Source organism: Mercurialis annua, linkage group LG4 (assembly GCF_937616625.2).
Source record: "Mercurialis annua linkage group LG4, ddMerAnnu1.2, whole genome shotgun sequence".
In the NCBI taxonomy this organism is placed as follows: domain Eukaryota; kingdom Viridiplantae; phylum Streptophyta; class Magnoliopsida; order Malpighiales; family Euphorbiaceae; genus Mercurialis; species Mercurialis annua.
The window spans coordinates 27,244,764-27,261,718 of NC_065573.1; the positions used below are offsets into that span (position 1 = coordinate 27,244,764).

Below are 16,955 nucleotides of genomic sequence, written 5' to 3' on the forward strand. Positions count from 1 at the left end.
GAGACCTAAATTTCCACAAAATTAGGAAATACAGGAGTCAATTTGAATAAATAAAAGTAGAGAGATTCAATTCAAAAAAATATAATAATACAGGGATTGAAATACATGTTTTGCCTATATATTACCCCAATGTGTGTCTGTAAGGTTTTGGTAAGTGAGAAAGGGTTTGATTAGTGATGTAAAATGAGTGTCAATTTTACTTGACTCAGTCCTTTCACCTCTCTCTCTACAAAGTTGTGCTCATAATTGTGGAATGTAGCTTTACTCTAACTTTTTTCTCCACTCTTCTTTCTTTATACTCCAACCCAACCAATTCATTCCTCTCATCATCACCATCACACACCCTTTCAATTACTCACTCAATTAAACCCAAAACCCATTAATCATGGAGTCTGATAATGGTGAAGCAAAGTCCAAGATGGAAGATTATGAAGTTCTTGAACAGATTGGCAGAGGAGCTTTTGGTTCTGCTTTTCTTGTTCTTCATAAAACCGAGAATAAAAAGTAACACAAATCTTCATTTCTTGAATTCTTCTTCTTTTCTTTATGGATCTTCTTGGAATGTTTCAGTTGTTCAATTGATTCTTTTGGGTATTGAGATAGACTCAAGAAAGCTGAATTGATTTTGCTAATCATGCTTTAATTACAAGAATGTTTGTGTTATTACAGTAATTAAGTTTAATTGTGAGTTTTAGATTTCACAGTCTTGTGGTAGGTGTAAGGTGATGGCTGTGTTGTCGGCACGATGATTTGTCAGTTCGTAATAGGCTAATACCTATCATTTTCTTCAACTGCCTAACTAATTGAAATTTTGTGTTGTTTCTGATTTTGTGTTAGGTATGTATTGAAGAAGATTCGGCTTGCCAAGCAGACTGAGAAGTTCAAACGTACAGCTCATCAAGAGGTCATTTTCAATGTTTTCTTCTTAATTACTATATTTTAATCAAGGGAAATTCCTTGTTGATTTAATTAATGATTTTAGTCTGTAGATACTTCCATGGCCTTATTATAATCATTCTTTCTATATTAATCTTATCTACATTTAATTTTTTAATCCAAGTTTCTGAACATGACAGCTCATGCTAAATAGATTAGATTGCAGAAATGAATACTCTATTTTTCTGCTCTAATATTCATGTCAACTAACTCTGCATCACTGCCTTTTCTGTGGCTTCTTGCTGCTGTCGAAAAATTTGTCGCGATTATTGTTGAAATTCTTTCCTTCATGCAAAATGATGAAGTTGATTACTAGTTATAAGCTATGCATGAAACGCAAAATTAGACACTAATGGCTATAAATTTAGAGTTCCGAAATTTAGAAGCATTTCTGGATATGGAAATAAAACGTTGAAATATAATATTTTATAAGTTTCCGTGCGACGTAGATTACAAGTGCCACATTTAGGCTTGAATTACTGCAGTATGATTATGGATATCCTTGTCTTAGACTCTAGTTTTAAGTATCTTCGAGGTTAATCTTCAGACATGTCTATTTAGAAGGGAAAACTAACTTCAATTAGTGTTCCTTTTGCATGTCTAGCCGATAGTTACTTTTACGTTCTTTATTCAATTAGAGATGATCATGACCTGCTTAAGAAAATATGGTTACTCTGATGCAGATGGAGTTAATAGCAAAATTGAATAATCCATATATTGTGGAGTATAAGGATTCTTGGGTGGACAAGGTAAAGACCATTTCTTAAGAAAAGATTTACAATTTAATTTGAATAATCAATGGTATTAAGATCGTTGTTAATGCTAAACTATTGTTATTTTTGTGCTTGCAAAACCATTTTTATGCGCCTCTTTCATATGCAGGCAAATTGTGTACGCATAGTAATGGCTTACTGTGAAGGTGGAGATATGTAAGTAAAGATCATGCCTTTGAAATGGATTGCAATGCACTATATATTTTATCATTCATTAGCTTGAATTTTTTACATGCTTTCAAATTACAATAGAATGAAGTTATTTAAGATGTCCATACTATTGACGTGATGTTGCACGGAAACATAAATGTTGAAAACTTAAAATAGAAAACACTGAAATGGAAAATGGCAAAAGACGATCTTTTATAAAATATATTATAAATATACGTTTTTGGAGTTTTGGCAGCATTTCCAAAAACAGAAATCAAATGCCAAAATATAAAATTCGACAAGTTTCCGAGCAACATAGCTATTGATTGATGACACAAACATTAAGGGAATGGAATGGAGCTTTCTTTTGACATGTGCATCTTAATAAAAAAAAATGACATCTAAAGTAAAAGTTTCTAGTCACGAGTATTTTAGATATACATTTCTAAGAAAAAAAGGCTCATCATATAAGGTAAGATTTTAAAATATAATGTAAAAGCATTTCTTTTAAAATATAATGTAAAAGCATTTCTTTTAAAATATTTTCACTCCTTTTCTCCGATCAGGGCTGCAATTATAAAGAAGGCTAGGGGCATTTATATTCCAGAGGAGGTAAGCTGTAGGATTTTGATGTAGTTGAAGGCTTGAAGTTAATTTAAATTTTCTGCCATCTTATCAACACGGTTGCCGTGTTACTCCACAGAAGCTCTGCAAATGGTTGACTCAGTTACTGCTAGCTGTGGACTATCTGCATTCAAATCGCGTCCTTCACCGAGATCTAAAGGTACAGAATATGTTCATTTTTATGATAAAGGGAAGCTTGTGAGTGCCATTATTTCTGACATAATCTCATTCATGTCCAGTGCTCCAATATATTTCTTACAAAGGACGATGATGTCCGCCTTGGTACGAAGGAAAAAGAACTGCTAACTAAAAAAAATCATCAGGTTTGGCTTCCTTGTCTTTATGTGTTCTAAAGAGTGTACATCTTCGCATGCCTGACAGGTGACTTTGGACTTGCAAAGCTTCTCAAAACAGAAGACCTTGCTTCTTCGGTACGAACAAGTGCATTTTCTTCATAATTTTCGTTATTTTACTATGTCAACTTAAATTATATCCCTGACCTGATTTGAAACTGTCTCGTCTCTCTTTTTATAACCTATGTTGCACGGAAACTTTTTGAGTTCTACGTTTCAGAGTTTAGTTTTCATTTTCGGAAACGCTTATGAAACTACAAAACTCAATATTTATATCATGTTATTGTAAAAAATGACTTCTCGCTGTTTTCCATTGCAACATCTATGTTTCCGTGCTACGTAGCCTATTATTTCTACTAGATTTAACTCCTGCTATCAATCATCTGCTGTAACACTTTATGTTCAAGATTCTTAAAAGCTCCGTTCACATCTTTCTCTTGTCTAATGCTTCATTTGTCATCTAGGTGGTTGGCACTCCTAATTACATGTGTCCCGAGCTCCTAGCAGATATACCTTATGGGTATAAATCTGATATATGGTCTCTTGGTAAGAAATCTGGAATCTTAGTCATTTTATAATTCTTCTTTATTTGGAGGAGTAACATCAATCTGCTGTTTCAGGTTGCTGTATGTTTGAAATTGCTGCACATCACCCTGCATTTAGGGCTCCTGTGAGTATAAGCCCGTCTTTTATATGTAGGGTTACCGTTTAGATACCAGTAAAGAAATTATTTCATTCAGTTTGATTTTCAAGCGTGATGATTAAATAAATCACTTTTATAGGACATGGCTGGACTAATCAACAAAATAAACAGATCCTCCATTTCTCCTCTCCCAATAGTGTATTCTGCTTCACTGTAAGTGCTTTTTCCCAAATTGCAGATGCTGTGAGATCTTAATTCCCATTCAATTAAGCCCGATAGATTTACGTTACGTCACAGGAAACAAATTATCAAGAGTATGCTAAGGAAGAACCCGGAGCACAGACCTACAGTTGAGTTTTGACTGACGTCGTAGTTTATAGTTATTGATTTCAACACCATGTTTTAATCTTATACATTTATACCTTCACTTGTAGGCTGCAGAACTGTTAAGGCATCCTCATTTGCAGATATATCTACTTCGTTGCCGTAATACTTCTTCTGTGTATCTTCCCGTAAAGCCCACTGACAATTCAAAGGAGAAAACAAGGAGAAAATCCTTGTCTGGAAAACCTAGAGGTAGCAATGACAACACAGACAGGGAAGTCTGGCCACAAAACCAGCTGGAAAACGATCGACCATATGAGGGAAACGTCGTATCTCATGTTGACATTCGCGCATCAACGTCCAGTGCGGAAGACAACCTTGAGACGAAAAGGGTTGATCCGACGAGCTATACTGTGGAAACTTCGGATTCTATGACTGGTCCGAAAGACAGTTCCACTGATTCTGAAACTAGCATTTGTAATGGAGACAAGCAACCTGATTCTACCCCTCCAGCTCAGAAGGATGGCGCTGAACTTGAGTTTATTCTGGAAAGCATACCGGCTCATCAGCCCGAAACAGAGCCGACATCTGAGCAATATCAAGAGGTAGACGCAAAAATTGTTACCACAATGGATCAACAAGCTCTGTGCAACCAGAAAGTCATTGAAGAAGCTCAAATAGAGGGCGACGGTTCTACAACAGAGAATAGCAGGATGCTGGAAGTGCCTACATCCTTTGATAAAGGCTTGCCCGAAGCTATAAATGAACCATTTGTTGAGCCAGAATGTAGTTCACAAAAACCAGAAAGCCCCGATATCTATACAGAAGAGGTACCTTTGGACTACTTATCGAATGAAAGTAATGATATACTACCATCAGTTTCATGTAAAGACGAAGGTGGAGCGAAACCAGATACGAATAACTCCGCCATGGAAACCGAGAAAGATGACTCTTATAGAACGATACAGGCAGGAAGTCACATTGCGTTGCTTAATACACTCGCGGCACTGAATGGAGGTGAAACCAAGAGTGAATGGGAGAACCCTGGTCAGCAACGAGCTGATGCTCTCGAGTCTCTGCTTGAGTTATGCGCACGGCTACTCAGACAAGACAAAATCGATGAGCTCGCCGGCGTGCTGAAACCATTCGGAGAAGAAGTCGTCTCGTCCAGAGAAACAGCAATTTGGTTAACAAAAAGTCTGATGACACAACATAAATTTAATGGAGGGACCTAAATTTGAGGTGATTATTTTATTTAATAGCAATACTATATATTTTACTAAATTGAAAATATGTATTTACTAAATTGTGTTGACATAAAATTAATTTTTTCTGAGTGTTGTTTGATTGAAGAGTATAACTTATCAATGTAATTTACAGATTGTTCCATCCACTGATAGTTTTGATGATGCTCTCATCTTTGTCATGTTTAATATTTACATTAATAATATTATTCAATCATATTTTCTAATTTGGTCAGTTCATGGTTATTGGTTCAAATTTAATATTTAAACAATCAATATATAGTTCATAACGGAAATATATTGTGTATCACTTTATTGGGAAGTATAATCTACCAATACATATTATAATCAAACAAAAAAAGAGAAATCAAAATACAAGAGAAAAAAATCCAAGAAATCAAACAAACAGGTACACAATCATAATCTGTTTTTTTTTTTAATTCCCCTCCTTCAAGAAAAAATATAATTCTATTCCACAATATTAATCTATCTTGTTCTGCTCCTTTTCCATTTGTCAAAGATAAGCTTACTGCAAATAATAAGCAAAGAAGGACACAAGGGAAGCCCCCACAAGGGAACCAACAACCGGGGCGGTCATGGCAGCCCCGCTCGGAGCTGGGGCGGCAGCACCTGGAGCCTCGGCGGTACCGACGGCCAAGGCTGCGCTCATGGAGGCGGCGACAACCAGGACGACGGAGTACATCTTCTTCATGTCCATGATGTTAAATTATAATAGCTGCTCAGACCTGCCTTGCAGATGAAGAAAGGGTTTTTATTTCTTTTATTGTTTAGTTAAAAAAAAGAAATATTTTGAAGTTTTTATTTTCTTTATTCTTGCAGGTCTGAAGAAAATGGTTGTAGTAATTAGGGATTTATAGGAAATAATAGTGGCTAATTTTGGATAAACAAAAATGGTTAATTTTAGATGTGTGGTGAAGAATTGCACGAAAATGCATGACCTTGTTGGATTTTGTGGTGAAAATTCTTTTGGTTATTGCTTCAACATTTGCTTTTGTTCCATTGAAATTATTTTAGTACCATCAACTATTTCCAAGGATTAGTTGTATTTAGTTAGTGGAACAAAATAACTCAATTATTTCAAACTTAATATACATCCAAATTAACCGAGATAATTAATTATCACGTCAAATTAACAATTTAAAATTTAAAGTTAGAGCTTTACTTTTCAAAAAAATCTATCTCGCTTGAATAAGATAAAACATCTAAAAATGTCATTTTATAACTAGGACCCATTCAGAATCATAGTGTACTTTGTACAAAAAAAAGGGCACATGGATAGGTAATCACAGTACACCCTCTAATAATTAATACTCAATAAATTAATAAATTTAATAATTAATCAAATTTTAAGAAACCAATTTCAATATTACATCTTATAAAGTATACAATAAATTAATAATTCTAATAATTAATAAAATTTTAATCCAACATGTATATTAATTATTAGAGGGTTGTCTATAATAGTAACTGCCCTTAAAACTCTCTTCTCGCATAGAACTGTTTATAAATTTAATTTGTACTTCAATCGTCTCTAAATTTTTATTTAATACTTTAATTGTTCCTAACATAAATATCTTTTGACTGTAATATTTTTTATTTAATACTTTGATTGTATTCAATGATGTATAAACTTATTGAACTCATAAAATTTTAATTGAATCTGTGACAATGATATGAATCTTTTGAAATTGTAATGAGTTCAATAAAAAAATTGAAATTTTTTATGAGTTTAATAAGATTCAAAACTGGTTTATATGCCTCCAAATGAGCTCCCGAATGAGGTGATATATTATTAAAAATTAACGAGAAAATATAATTATTGAACATAAATTTAAAAATAAGTGAAATATAAATTAAAATTTTAAAACAATTAAATAGAGAATATAATTCAAGAATAACGAGAGCTGTCTTCATATGTGGTGAAGGCAAGGGAAAGTAGGATGAGCATTGAGCAACCGTTCTCCTAGCGCCGATCATCAATACTACCAGTCATTCATTATTTTTAGTTATTCTTTTATATCCTAAAATTATGCTTTTTAACAATCTTGTTTCGGTTTTCAGTAGTTATTTTTCTCATTTTTTTAATTCCGCCATTAATAAATATAATTCAGTGATATGGATATTGTGTTCCTATATGAATATTTTGATGCTATTGTTAAAAAGGGAAACAAAAATACTTAAATTGGGTCCTACATGAAGTGGGACATTCCAAATAAAGTTAATTAAGAAGCAAGTTAATAAGGAGTGATTATAGTTGATGCTAATTTCTTTCCGAAAAATTATTAAGTAAATTCAGTCCATCACGTCGTCCGTGAACTACACCTATCATAAAATGATACGTTATTAAAATAATGGCAATCTTGTAATATTACTATCCACATATGTAAATAAGTAAAAGGCGAATTTACAATACTACCATCATTTTATTGAAATGTCATTTTGTGATATGGATTTAGTTTACGAATGACGTGGTAAACTGAGTTTACATAAGAATTTTTCCATCCGACATCCGCGAATAGCAAGCAATTTATATGTGTCTTCTGTTCTTTAGGAGCATGACGATACCACTCACCTCACCCTTTGACATTCTACCTTGCAATGTGGAAACTATAGATACTATTAGCATGTAATTAATCATTACCAATATAAATTAAACATATCCTTATTATTGCTATTATCATTTTTGTCAAATGATTTTTGGAGAAATCTATTAAACCAGAATCTCTGTACCTCCTTTTAATAAGTAAGTTTTGCATATTCATTACAATTATTTTCATAATTTATGATCAAATTACCCTTAAACCTAATTAGGGATTTAGACTCAAAATTTGGAACATATTGTGGAATAGGTTGAAATTTAATTACCACTAATTATTTTTGATGTTGGCTGGTAGCATGAAACTATGATGAGTCCGGGTTATGTTGCATAACAGTTGTTGAATTGTTCGCTGCTTTCTAAATAACAATCTTCTCTTCTCTCTTCTTAATAATAAGAACATCAAAAAACCAATAATTAAAATTATTTTCAAATAATTACCAATTTTTTAAGAGATTTAGATACCACATTTGAAAGTTGGCATTCCACTGATTCAGTTAAAGATAATTCCATATTATTAAAAAATATAAATATAAATGAGTTTATAAGTGTAAAACCTCCCCTATTAACTAATAATTAGTACTATTAGCTATTGGATAATGATTAAATTTACACATTTCATATGCATGCGGATACTTGTATATAATAAACTACTTTAACCATTAGATCAACATGTTTAATAGTTGGCATTTTACAGTCTAACGTTATTGTCGGATGTCATAGTAAGTATTAAAAACTTTCAAAAACGGCATGTGACAAAGAAAAAAAACTTTTAGGCCATAAGTATCAAAAAGTAAAATATGAGATCGTGGAGTGCCAACTATAAAATAACGTGTTTAAATCGCTAAAAATATAAAAAGTTTATTTTATGAATCTCATACGCTGAAAAAGCAAGAAAAATTATATTCATGAAGAAAGACTTGCTGAGTAATGTAAGAAAGTAATTGGTTTATTCTCTTCTTCTATATTGCTTTTTAATTTAGGAGTTGCTTTGATTGTTAATTTTTGACTAATCCATTGTCAGGGCCGGCCTTAGATGAAATGAGGCCCTAGGCGGGTTGTTTTAACATTTTTAAATATACGCTTGCTTTATCTTTTTTTATATAAAAAATGACATTTCACTATTTTTTCTTATAAAATTACGCTTTTAGTAGATCATTGGTAGACTTATTGAATCGTTAGTAGATTTTTAGTGAATTTTTGATATATTTTAAAAATCGTTATTTTTTTAAACAATTAAAAAAATATCTATTTATCAATAAAAGAATATAATATATATTTTTTAATAAGTAAATAAATAAAGAGAGATCATCTCTATACGGTTAAAAATATATAAATTATATATTACTTTTATTGGCACACTGATTATAAATGGTTCCAATTAATATTTAAAATAAAAATTACAACACCTATTTTTAAAAGAACCAATGATCATTTTATATTTTAAATAGCTTAATATTTTTAATAAGATCTTGTAGGAATATAGGGCCTTTTTAATTTAACATCCTAATTATTTAAATATATAATTAATTTTTAAATAAATTTTCTAACACTTATCACTAAAAAAAACCCAATAAACATATAAATAATTTAATATATTTTTTTTTTTAAAGAACCCCATCTAAAATGGGGCCCTTAAAAACTTGAGGCCCTAGACATAGGCCTTAGTGGCCTATGCCTAAGGCCGGGCCTGTCCATTGTATTGTGATGTTAAACTTTTTTCTGATGAATATTGTGATGTTTAACTTAATTAAGCTTCAAGTGCTAATTTTTTTTGTTGATAATAACTTCAGGTCATAATTAGTTACATTTTTCTCCTATCAATTTAAGGTAGGCTATTTCAATTCTTTGTTCGAAGGGACATTTCATCTTAGAATTAGGAATTATTAGCAAACTCTTGAATAAATAGTTTACTTATTGCAAACTTCTAATTTTAACGATTTAAAATACGATTTTTTTTTACAATTCAAAATAATGAACAACTTTTCATTGTGGGAATATCAAAACAGTGACATGGTAGAGTTAATTTTTTTATTTTTTTTACAAGTGTCGTATTTTCTATTTTAAATTGTGAAAATTAATATGAGAAGCATTTACTCCAAAAGCAACATACAAAGTTGTTCATTACATAGTGCCACATCCTCAAATGTAAGTAAACAATCAACCTTTAAAATTGTTGTGGATGATAGCCCCATTACTTATTAGAAAAATTACTATCACTTTCCAACTTATTCACGACTTGCTTCCTAATCTTTTAAGGGTAATTGTTTATTAATAAACTATTTCATATCTTAACTAGTATTTGTATCTATTTGTATTATTTAATTTAATTAGAGAGTATAATTATCAAAATTCAATTTTACCATCAAACTTAATTTTAAATAAATATATGAATTTAAAAGTTTAGTTTTTTAAATACTAACTATTATTTTTTTTACAATTCAAAATAATGAACAACTTTTTAATTTTGGAATATCGAAATGATGATATGGTAATATATAGGCTTAATCACCAAAAAAAATCCCTCACCTTTTAGCCCCTTTTCAAATCTCCGACGTTGCAATTTTGTCAGCTGCATCCTAATTAGCACCTTTGGTTTTCAATTCCACCCTCAAATACTAAATTGTTCTCTTTTCCATTTGGAAAAAATTAAAATAAATCATCCATTTTCAACTTTTTGTGTGGAAAAGAGTTCAAACGAGTACTCTATAAGGGTTTTTATGAATTTTTCCCGAGTGAAAAAGAGTCCAATTTGATTTTGAGAGTGAAATTGAAACCCAAAGGTGCGAATTAGGGTGCAGCTGACAAAATTGCAACGTCAGGGTGCAACTGAAAAGGGGCTAAAAGTGGAGATTTTTTTGGTGACTAAGCCTAATATATATTTTAGCGTTCATATTTTTTATTTTTAAAAAAATTGTTGTATCTTTTTATTTTAAATTGTTAAAATTAATATGAGAAAAATTGACTCCAAAGTAAAGACTAGACAAAATTTCTCCATTAGTCTATGAAAAGCAAAATACAGAGGCCAAAATGACTCATATTAAACATCAAATACATAGTGCCACATCCTTCAATGTAAGTAAACAATCAACCTTTAAGATTGCTTGTGGTTTCCAAGTCAACTTAAAGATGGGTTTCCTTTATAGTTGGTAGTTGTAATCACAGAAATTCTTTTCCTAGGTTATCGTTTTTTCTTTGTGCTTTGTAATTGAATTTTTCAACGCTAGTTTTATTTATCAGAGAAATTTTTAGATAGATACAATCCACCATATTATTTATGCACTAAATTTATCATATTATGATATATTATTAAAATAATAACACTATCGTAATTTTACTAATCAAAAGTATAAAAATGTAATAAACAAAATTACAATAATGCCACCATTTTAATGACGTGTTATAATATGCTAGACTAGTTCACGGATAACGTAGTAGACTGAGTATACCTAAGAATCTCTCTTATGTATTAATAGTAAAAAAAATGGTGTATACATTAAAAAAATATCAACTTAGTTGAAATGTTTGGGTGCGCTTCCTAATTTTGCAATATAAAATTTCATGGAAAAATATATTAGTATTTGTATCTTTTTAATTTAATTAGAGAATATGATTATCAAAAATAAAATTCAATTTTACCGTTAAGCTTTTTTTTAAAAAAAAATAGATATATAAATTTCAAAAGTATATCCTTTTTTAAAAATTTATAAGAAAAATATAATACCTATATTACGAATTTCAATATAATTTAAAATCACTAAAATTAATAATGTAATTAGATATTAAAATTTAAATAGAATTTAATAAAAACCATATGCAATTTTTATTCAATTTTTGAAATTTATTGTAATTGATTTTATTTAGTTTTACAATATTATACTCATTTAAGATTTTTAATTCATGTCAACAATTTGTTTTAATAGATATATAGTTCTATTCATAAATATTTCATTAATTTCACTGTTTGTGAAAAATGCTTTCATAATTTTATAAAGGTTTTATCAGATTTGACATTTTTTGTATATTTTATTGAGTTTTATTTATTACTATATAATAATTTTAATCGTCTCTATCAAAACTATTGAGTTAATTATAATAAATTTTAAATGTTTTTTGATAAAAATGTTATTTAATATTATTACTCTTATATAATACCTTTTATAGTAATTACTAACAAATAGTATGATATAATTTTGACATTTTTTTGTAAGTATTAATTTTTTATTCATTTTATAATTTTGTTTATATAAAAATTAAATAACAATGAAATAATAATACATGAAACTTGTCATGATTGATTTTTATTTTTTTTATAAAGTTAAGAAGCAACTCATTTATTTGGAAAATGCTTATTATTTTGGAGATTAATATTAACTTTTTCCTTATTCTACAAAAGAAAGTTAAATTACAAACAATTTTTCTTTTTATTTAGCTTAAATCTTCACAAATCACATCAATATGAGATTTATTATTATTAAATTGAACTAAATTCATACATATGTAGATAAAAAAAGCCGCGGATTAAATAAAAATTAATTATCAAAAAACAAATTCCTACATCTATCTATCTAATACATTAAAGTTGAACCCAAATCACTGTAGCAGGAACAGTGTTTTATCTGTTTTACCCTTTACCAATCAAAATATGACTTATGTGTCTTTTGGTTCATTTCTTCTCCAATTCTCTTTTTTTTGGTCTTATCTTTTACTTCTCATTTATCTTTTTCTTTCGATATTTTTTGATATTACTTATCTTCTTCACTATCAATTCCCATTTTCGGACTTCTCTTCTTCGTTCTCACTTTCCGTCACCGGATGAGTTTGGATTCGGATGTTCTGTGATGAATTTAAAACCCTATTTTGCTTAATTTTCATGAAGATGGCGATGCTTAATTCTTTTACAGGTGAGTTTTAGTTCTTTACCGCTCGGGTCTATTTAGTGTAAAATTCAACTCTAATTGCTGAGATTCTGACGATGTGCTCGGCCGGGATGGTTCTTCTCTTCGATTGTCATTCGATCGTGAATGTAAATCGACCAAAATCGACCTACTCGAAGTTCTTCCGCTGTAAACCCAGTTTTGTTTTCAAATTGTATATTTGTTAATTCTTCTATAATTATATTTTTGAATATGAAAATGAATTTTGTTATTGATTGATTAATTGATTGAGTAGTTTTGTAGAAGTCCCGTCGTTGTGCTGACTCCGGCGTTATTTATGGCGCCCGACATAAGAATTGGTACAAGAAATTTTGGAGTTTTAGTTCTTAGGAATCTGTTCTAAACCCAGTCGTGAAAATACTTCATGTTTTTCTCTTTTTCTTATTGATATTCACCATTAAATATTGTTTTATTTTTTCAGGTGAGGCGGCGGTCCACGAGTACCACGGCATAGGGAAGCCTGTGTGCATATCTTTAGCAAATAATGGCATATGCAGTGCTCATAAAAACCCTCCTTTGTGAAAGATTATTACCACTAGAGAGAAAGCTAATACTTGATTTGTTGTTATCTAGCGGGATGTACGAGTAGAACCAAGCATTGCAGGAGCTATCGACTAAGGTATCAGATTTTTTAATATGATTTAATGTGCTTTGTTGTTCAGTTGGAATTGAGTTATTTTTTTTTTTTCATTAATCGATGATTTTGATATTTTGATTTGAACTGAGTGGTTTAAATATTTACCCTGCATAATCTTTGATTTTATGCTATTTGATTGCTTAGTAATGTTATAGATTCATTGAATTGTATCTTTTTTGTCTGAATAATTTTAGAAATATCCCATTATCAGCTAGCTAGGAGACCTACAGCTGCATTATCTCTCTACAGCTGCATTATCTCTTATGGTCTCACTAATACATAATGGTATAACTTGGTTTTGTATGTGCTTTGTCTTAAACATTGGCCAAAGTCATAGAAATCATTCAAAAAGAGAGAAATAAAGTGACATGATATTATATAAATGAATTCAATTGAAGTTCTGTATGTATGGTTAATTGATTTCATAAATGAATACTAAAATTTTGAATTTTTATTGTTATTTGTTTTAGGACTTAGGAGCATTGGCCTCATTCTCTTAAAGAATTTGTAATGAATTTGATGTCTCTCGCATTTCATTTTGGGATTGCCAATCATTTTTATTATTGCTTTTCAAATTTACTCTCGCCCAGTTTGTTTTGTAGTTTAGAGGAGAGTTAAGAAAATTTATTTGAGGTTCAAATTTTTTCTTGCTGTATGGTATTGCCTCTAAATTTGAAATATCATGGACATGTACGTATTTCAACTCAGGAAGGTAGTTCAGGTTTCAGAAAAAAAAGTAGATTATAATATGGTGGTATTGTGTTCTGTTTTATCAGTGATTTTTCAGAGTGATCACTGAGTTGTGATTGAAATTTAATGTCAATGTAATATCTTTCAAGGTGTTTCAACCCATATGGAGGAATGCAAAAACAGTCTTGAAGATCCTCAACATTCTAGAGATTCTGGAAATCATCAGTTTTGTCCATTCGTTGGTATGAATGTATGACGGAAGCACCTGTAACTATAGGGGTTTTGAGGCCATGAAATTAAGTCACTGAATTAGCAAGCGGTCATATAATTCCAAGGGTTGGATTTTAAACTCATTCGTAGTGGTAATTATTATTATTTATTTATTTATTATTCTTTATCTTAGCTGAAATCAGTTAACCTTTAAATAGTGATTTGATGCATTGTGGATGATACATAAAAAGTCAGTTTATATGAAAATAAATTTATAATTTTAAATTGTATTTAAGTCATACAAGTGAAATTAATTTTATTAAATATTCATTTCTTGGTATATTTTAAATGTTTATTAAATATTTGTTTTTATTTAATATTTAATGTCGTGATTTTCATAAAAAAAATGATATCCCGAAGCAACGCGAGGGTTTTGTACTAGTATATAATAAAATTGATAATAACCATAGACAAAATCTAACTCACTCATTTCCTATAAATTCAGAGTCTCATACTCTCACCTACAAAACAAAATTATTACTCAACCCTTCACCAATATCTTGTCTCTCAATTTCTTTATTTCCAAAAAGTTTTGGTGAATAAGCAATGGCAAAATTTGGATCTTCAATGGTTCACATTATTGTAACACTATTTTTGTTGTGCAGTACTATTGGAGTAATGGCGCAGGACATCTCTCCTACTCCGTCAATGGACACCGGAGCCGGGCTTGCATTGCCGGTTTCCGTTCATTTTATATGTTTTCCGATGATCACATCTCTTTTTGCAATTTTCTGGACCTAAATAGTAGAGCTTATGGGTTGAAAGGTACAAATTGTTATATTTCATTTTTGGGGTGTATTAAAAGGGCTTTTAATATAAAAAAAATGGTATTTTTGTGATTGGTGAGTTTTTGGTTTGTATATGTATAATATTTGAATTTGTTTTCTCTATGGATTTTATTATTTATGAGTATAATTTTTGTGGTTGATTATTATTATTATTATTATTATTAATAATAAAGTGAAATTTTTTGTATGTTTTACTATATATTAAACAAAATGAGAATAGTTTTCTTTTCTAATTTGTTTGTCAATTCAACTTAATTAAGTTTCATGAATGTAAAGATGTTTGTTGTTGAAGTTTCATCAATTAAGAAATCAGTGTTTGGCAAGACAAATTTATTTCAACTTTCTTATCATTAAATAGCAATTTTTTTTGTATGAATATTAAATAGCAATTAACATCCAAGATTTTCCTTTTCCTTAATTTAATTAATTATAGCCTAGTTTGAATTTTTTTTTAATTATCGTCAAATCGCTCTAATTAAAAATTATGTATGATATTACTCATGTGATAATTAATCATGTAATGATTGTTTATTAAAATAAATTCATCCAAATAAAAATAAATAAAAAAAAATCATTTAATAGTTACTACACGAGAAAATTAAATTAAATTGATTCAATTAAGTAGACCTGACTAAATTGAAACAAAATCATTCACATCAGATTATAATTAATAAAATTAAAGAGTTTAATTTAAAATTGATAAAAGCGGGATGAATATTTTATGTCATTACGGCTAATATAAATAAATTTTCAATATATTTTATAAATAAGAATAAATAAGTATTTACACATTTATTTATTTATATATAAGAGTATATCTATATATTTTAAAAAAACAATCAACTCTTTTATTTAAAGCATTTAGAAACAAATCAAAAGTAATATGAACTCAATTATAAATAAACATTGGATTTTACTCTACATATATAAAGAGCCAATTTATATTTCATATCTAATAATTAATAATATTTTATTATAAAGTAAAGAGTTTTTATGAAGTACAAGGAAACAATTTATTTTACATAAGCTCTTCATTTTGTAAAGAAATCTTTTTTTTTTAAATCATTGGATATATTTATTTTAATTTTTGTAAAATTATATATACTACTCTCAATTGTATAATTCAAACAGACTTTTAAATTTTAACATAAATATATATATTGCATGTGAAGACTTGACTTGAGGGTCAGGTTACTTCCATTGCATTTCGGGGTAAATTCGACCCGAGTGTCAACAACCAGTTGTTTCGACTGTTTAGAAAAAGAGAAAATTAGGATAAATACTCCATTTTTTAAAATAATTTGATTTCCTACCTCAATAAGGAAAAGATAGAGAAAATATATCACAATTTTGATGTTTTTATTTTTTTACTCCAAAATATGTTTATATTATAATTATACCTACTATTTATTAAATTTTTACTCTAAATATATTTTTCTTACTTCTATCATATTTACAGCTGGTATTTTTTTATATTTTCCTATTTTTTTTCTTTCTCCTCTCTCCTCCTCCTTTTTTTTTTCTTCTTCTTCTTCTTCTTCTCTGATTTTTTTTTCTTCTTTTTTTTTCTTCTTTCCTTCTTTATTTTTTTCTTTGCTCTGCTGCCGTCCTTCATCGCTCCGCCGCCGTTCCTTCGTCGTTTCGCCGCCGTTATTTCATCGCTCCGTCGTTTTTTATATTTAATTTTAGCAATTCTTTTTCAACTCGTGGTGATTAATACGATTTGTTTTAATTTTCAGATCTAAATAAATTACTCTTGAATTTTCTCATATTTAAATCTAAAAATTAGCATTAAAAACGATTTTATACACAAAAATTGGTTTTCTGCAAAAGAAAACAGCTTCTGATTATCATATGAGTATCATCACTGCATTATCATGTAAGTATCATAACACTGCAGAGAAAATTGATTTTTTTATTAAAAACAGCCTCTGATTATCATGTTATTATCACTACATTATCATTTCGT

At 29.4% G+C, this 16,955-nt stretch overlaps 1 protein-coding gene and 1 long non-coding RNA gene across 6 annotated transcripts; both read left to right on the forward strand.

Annotated features, from left to right (window-relative positions):
- Positions 1-143: 143 nt before the first annotated feature.
- Positions 144-5,212, forward strand: LOC126676627 (serine/threonine-protein kinase Nek6-like). Its single transcript, XM_050370862.2, has 13 exons — positions 144-504; positions 838-904; positions 1,620-1,685; positions 1,819-1,865; positions 2,426-2,471; positions 2,563-2,643; positions 2,723-2,765; positions 2,865-2,914; positions 3,301-3,382; positions 3,457-3,506; positions 3,619-3,692; positions 3,777-3,828; positions 3,914-5,212. Exons 1-13 carry the CDS (start codon positions 386-388, stop codon positions 5,036-5,038), a joined length of 1,902 nt encoding a protein of 633 aa, XP_050226819.1. The 5' UTR covers positions 144-385; the 3' UTR covers positions 5,039-5,212.
- A 7,049-nt stretch (positions 5,213-12,261) lies between these two features.
- LOC126676401 (uncharacterized) lies at positions 12,262-15,219 on the forward strand. Of its 5 annotated transcripts, XR_008790647.1 has the most exons (4): positions 12,270-12,755; positions 12,837-12,900; positions 13,023-13,220; positions 14,078-14,428. It is a non-coding gene; the product is annotated as an uncharacterized LOC126676401 (long non-coding RNA). The 5 variants fall into 5 exon arrangements; XR_007640280.2 differs by having other exon boundaries at positions 12,262-12,755; positions 12,837-13,220; XR_007640281.2 differs by having other exon boundaries at positions 12,262-12,755; positions 12,845-13,220.
- The last annotated feature ends 1,736 nt before the right edge of the window (positions 15,220-16,955 follow it).